The sequence below is a fragment of the Anomaloglossus baeobatrachus genome, chromosome 9 (assembly GCF_048569485.1).
Source record: "Anomaloglossus baeobatrachus isolate aAnoBae1 chromosome 9, aAnoBae1.hap1, whole genome shotgun sequence".
Classification (NCBI taxonomy): domain Eukaryota; kingdom Metazoa; phylum Chordata; class Amphibia; order Anura; family Aromobatidae; genus Anomaloglossus; species Anomaloglossus baeobatrachus.
Genome location: NC_134361.1, coordinates 48451043 through 48456102, shown reverse-complemented (window position 1 = coordinate 48456102; position 5060 = coordinate 48451043). Strand labels below are relative to the sequence as shown.

The 5060-nt window shown below is 38.6% G+C and overlaps 1 protein-coding gene across 1 annotated transcript; it reads left to right on the top strand.

Annotated features, from left to right (window-relative positions):
• The first annotated feature begins 3464 nt into the window (after positions 1 to 3464).
• Positions 3465 to 4772, top strand: LOC142251814 (uncharacterized protein F54H12.2-like). The gene has a single exon (XM_075324862.1). It carries the CDS (start codon positions 3465 to 3467, stop codon positions 4770 to 4772), a length of 1308 nt encoding a protein of 435 aa, XP_075180977.1.
• The last annotated feature ends 288 nt before the right edge of the window (positions 4773 to 5060 follow it).

The window sequence follows — 5060 nt, the reverse complement described above, 5'->3', positions numbered from 1 at the left end:
GGAAAAACTGGTGTCCATAGAGTAATCTTAAACAAGAAAGAGATAAATATAAAATAGTATACTATACAATTTTTCAACCAGGATGATGTAACATTTACACTTATATCCAGAATAATACATACCCAATTGTTGGGCATCGGGAAGACTATCATCGAATTGATCCATAGAATATTGAACTTCCATCTAAAATATTAAGCCTGTGTGAACTTTCCATAGTGTTTGATACATATCTATACCTAGGACAAATACACTTAAAATGCTATATAATAAACACTCATATCTATAACGTTGATATTGCACCTATGCAATATATTAGACAGTTGGATAGATTAAATAGATCCAGCTGATGTTCTACATCACCTTAATTATTACCAATTACATAACTATTGTTATGTTAAACACACCAAACAGCAAACCACTAGAACCCATACTATGGGATGGCAATTAAATGGTGCAGAATAACACAACCGCACTCACAACTATTAACTACTATATTTAATATAGGACTAAATTATAAATGAACTACATTTTACGCGCTAAGAATTACAACTACTACTGTTATAAATATAAATACTGTTACATTAAACTTCGCTGGTATTAAAGGCGCAACTATCTAGACTTAATAGGGGCAAATGGTTACAATATTAGGTGTTAAAAGTTTAATACTCACTTTTTAGTCCTGTTGGTTTCTCCTTTGTCTTGTCAGCTAGTGTTCTCTGCAAGGTGGTTTGGCTATTGCTCTGTAAGGCTGTAGTTATATACACCTTCCAGCAGAGCGCACACCTCTGTATACGCCCATAAGGACAACCCATGCCCCCTCTGTGACGCCCAATTACACTAGCTCACACTATCAAAACTTAATAAAAAAGATATGGCTAGTCTATAAAAAGATATAAAATGGTATTGAAATGCTAACAAAGAGCAATAATGAGATATAAAAGTTAATAAAATTATATTAAAGTCAATTAAAGAAAATATATTTTTCAAGGAATATTTATATTAAAACACACTAGCATTTCTGCTGCTGGATTTCTGATAGAGAGAATCAGATCTTATTTACTCAGTCATGATATATTTATATTAAAACACTCGTAATATCATTTATACCGCTGAATTTCTGATAGAACCATTCGGGTCTTGATTCGCATCACAACACTTTTATCATGGTGTCTCGGCATTGTGAAAAAATATTACAAAAACAGTATTTCGATCCAAAAAATGTTGGTTCCTTTGGCAGTGCTGAAAGTCTATTCCGTGTAGCACGCAATCAAGGTATTAAAAAGACAGAGGTGCTTAATTGGCTGGATAATCAAGATGCATATACTTTACACAAACCAGCGAGAAAAAAATTCTTAACAAATAAGGTTCTCGTGGGAGATGTTGATATACAGTGGCAAGCTGATCTCGTCGGTATGATTGATTATTCCCGTGAAAATGATGGTATAAGATATATTCTTACAGTTATAGATATCTTATCAAAATTTGCGTGGTGCGTGGCCTTACCAAACAAGAACGGTACAACTGTTGCCAGATCGCTCGAATTAATATTTGAAAATGATCAACGCATACCAAAGAAATTACAGACGGATCGTGGCAAAGAATTTATGAATAATGCCGTGAAACGTGTATGTAAAATATATAACATTCATCAATTTTTTACAAACAATAGCGTAAAAGCAGCCTTGGTGGAGCGATTTAATCGTACATTGAAAACTCGTATGTGGCGTTATCTCACTTTCCATAACACCTTTAGGTATATTGACATTTTACCTGATCTGGTGTATAGCTATAATCATAGCTATCATACTACAATTCGATGCAGGCCTGTTGATGTGACAAAGCGTAACTCGCTACAAATCTGGAAAAATATTTACGCTTCTAGTGTCCGTGCTAAGCCTATTAAACCTTCTTTAAAAATTGGTGATCATGTGAGAGTGTCACGATATAAAGGTATCTTCGCTAAGGGATATGAACAAACGTACACGGATGAAATATTTGTTATTACGGCCATCAACACCAAATTTCAAAAACCCCTCTATAAAATTGCTGATTTAAACGGTGAAGAAATCAGTGGCTCATTTTATAAAGAAGAAATACAAAAAATACCTTTGGATGAGCATCGCATCTACAGAATTGAAAAGGTTTTAAGAAAAAAGCGTATTCGCGGGTCAACGCATTGTCTAGTGAAATGGCTTGGTTACCCGACAACATTTAACAGTTGGATTACAGAAGACCAGCTGACGGACATATAAACCATGGAGGAGGGCTCATTTTATATAACACTACCGTGTAATGCTTCTTCTAAGATGTACCCCGAAAACACGATATCAACTTATACCACTAAATTGGCAAAACCTGTACAGCTTTCTGGGCCCTTTGAAGTTGCGCTCACCGAGATTCAATATCCGCATACATGGTACACGTTTGAGCAGAATGACGGAAATTTCTTTATAGCACGCCGCGGTGATATATTTAAAGAATTTTATTTGAAATCAGGGTTTTATTCAAACATTACTGATCTCATAAGAGCCATTAATGAGCGTATTGATGTTTTGAAGGTGGCACCTGATGGTTTTAAACTTCGATACGATGAGGTAAAGAGAAGTGTTACCATGTCAGATCCAGCGACGATACAATTTGCTCCAGGCCCAAAACTGTCACGTATTTTAGGCCTAAAACCCTTTATTGAGGCCTCTGTAGATAACCCACAGCTGGAGCGGAAGAAGTCGTATGCAGATATAAAAGACGGATTTTATACATTATATGTGTACACAGATATAATTCAACATCAGCTTGTAGGTGACAGCTACGTGCAACTTCTGAGAACTGTTCAGGTAGCTGGTAAGACCAGCGAAATTGTCACCATTCAGTACGCAAGACCCGATTATGTGCCCCTTTGTAAACAACATTTCGATTCTGTGACAATCTCTATATTATCAGATCAGGGAACCCCTGTTAAATTCAAGTACGGAAAAAGTATTGTTCGATTGCATCTTAGACCGCGGAGGTGTTGACACAGAAAAATGGTGTCTCAGAGGGTATATGGTGACCCCGCCATCTATGCCAGATATTACATAGCGCAATCGGGTCATGGATTAGAGGGTTTTCGCGGTGATGAGTACATGTATGGTGCCGGTCTTGCCGGAATTTTTAGAGGGCTTTTTAGAAGAGCCGTGCCATTATTCAGGAGAGGACTGGAAATAGTAAAGCCTCATGTGAAGACTGCTGTCAAAAACATTGCAAAAGATGCGGTCACATCTCTCTCATCAGCCGTAATGAATCGTATAAACACACCCCCGCAGGAGGGCTCCGGCATAGTTTATATTGCTAAAAAACCACAAAAAAGAAAAAGATGTGTGCGCTATTCACAGCCCCCAATGCTCATGAATAAAAAACCCACCAAGAGACAAAATCGTCAGAAAAGAGTAAGACGCTCTGTGGACGACATCTTCTAATCAACTATAATGGCTTTCGTACATGATGCTTCTGTAGAGTGCGCAAAATCTGAACTGGATATTTTTGTCATTCCCCCTACGCAAACAAGTATTGAGAAATCGCTTTTTGTAGAAGTACAACCTATTGCGGCTCTGTCGGAAAATGCCCCCCTGGAATTTTTCATATCGGGTAGCGGTGAATATTATTATGATCTGAACAATACCCTACTGTACATAAATTGCCGTATCGTGAAACAAGATAATACGGCTATCGGCGATGGTGCGCGTGTTGCGTTTATAAATTACCCCCTGACAACGTTGTTTAATCAGGTCGATATCACTCTTGGAGATCGCCTCATCTCGCAGTCGGATAACCTCTACAGCTATAGAGCGTACATTGAAACTCTTTTAAATTACAGCACGCAAACACTATCGACACAGTTTACCGCTGGATTGTTCTATAAAGACACTGCAGGTCATCATAATGATCGGGCCTTGGATGGTCTAAATGCTGGATTTGTCAAAAGAGCGCGTATAACCAGGAACTCTAAGACTGTAGATCTATTAGGGCCAATTTTTGGAGATGTATTTAATCAACCAAAGCTCGTACTGAATGGGCTTGACCTCAAGATCAAGTTGTCGAGGAATAAGGACACTTTTTGTTTGATGTCTGGTGATGCAGAACCATATAAAGTGCAGATCTTACAAGCGTCACTCTATGTGAAGAGAGTGCAAGTCTCTCCAGCTGTACGTATAGGCCACAGCCAGGCCCTACTAGCCACAACGGCCAAATACGCTATTGATAGGGCCTGCATGAAAGTATACAGTATTCCAGCCGGCACGCGAATTACAAACCACGAGAACCTCTTCTTGGGACAAATTCCAAAAACTGTTATATTGGGCTTTGTAGATAATGAAGCCTTTAGCGGATCGTACAATAAAAACCCGTTGTGCTTTCACCATTACGAAATAAGTCTTGCATCGCTTTATCTGGACGGCCAACCATTTCCCGCCCGCCCTTTCCAACCTAATTTCAGTGATGACTTAGCCGTCCGCGAATTTATGTCTTTGGCTCATGTTTCTGGCCGTTTAAAATCTGATCATGCTCTGGCGATAGATCGTGAAGAATTTATGGCCGGGTTCACATTGTTTGCATTTGATTTATCACCAGATCAAGAACCTGGTGGTCATTTCTCGCTCGTTAAATCGGGTAACCTACGTGCTGAAGTGCGGTTTGCGCTAGCTACCCCGCATACTGTAAATATGATAGTATATGCCATCAACACAACTATACTTGAAATCAACCATAGAAGAGAAGTACTATTTGATTACATCTAATTATGGATAACTTCCAGCTCACAAACCTGTTGAAGTCTGATTATTATACAGAACGCATATTTGCTGGAGTGTTTCCGTGTGATTTGCTACCGGCATATAGAGTGACCCAGAGACCCGCTGCCTACATCGTGAATACAGACAGTTCCGGACAAAGTGGGCGACATTGGATATTGATTGTACTTTGCGATGATAAGAAGGCAATATTCTTTGACAGTTATGGATGTTCACCAACAAGTGTTTTATTTCCTGATGAGTTTGTAACCTTCTTAAATAGAAACAGTGAACTAT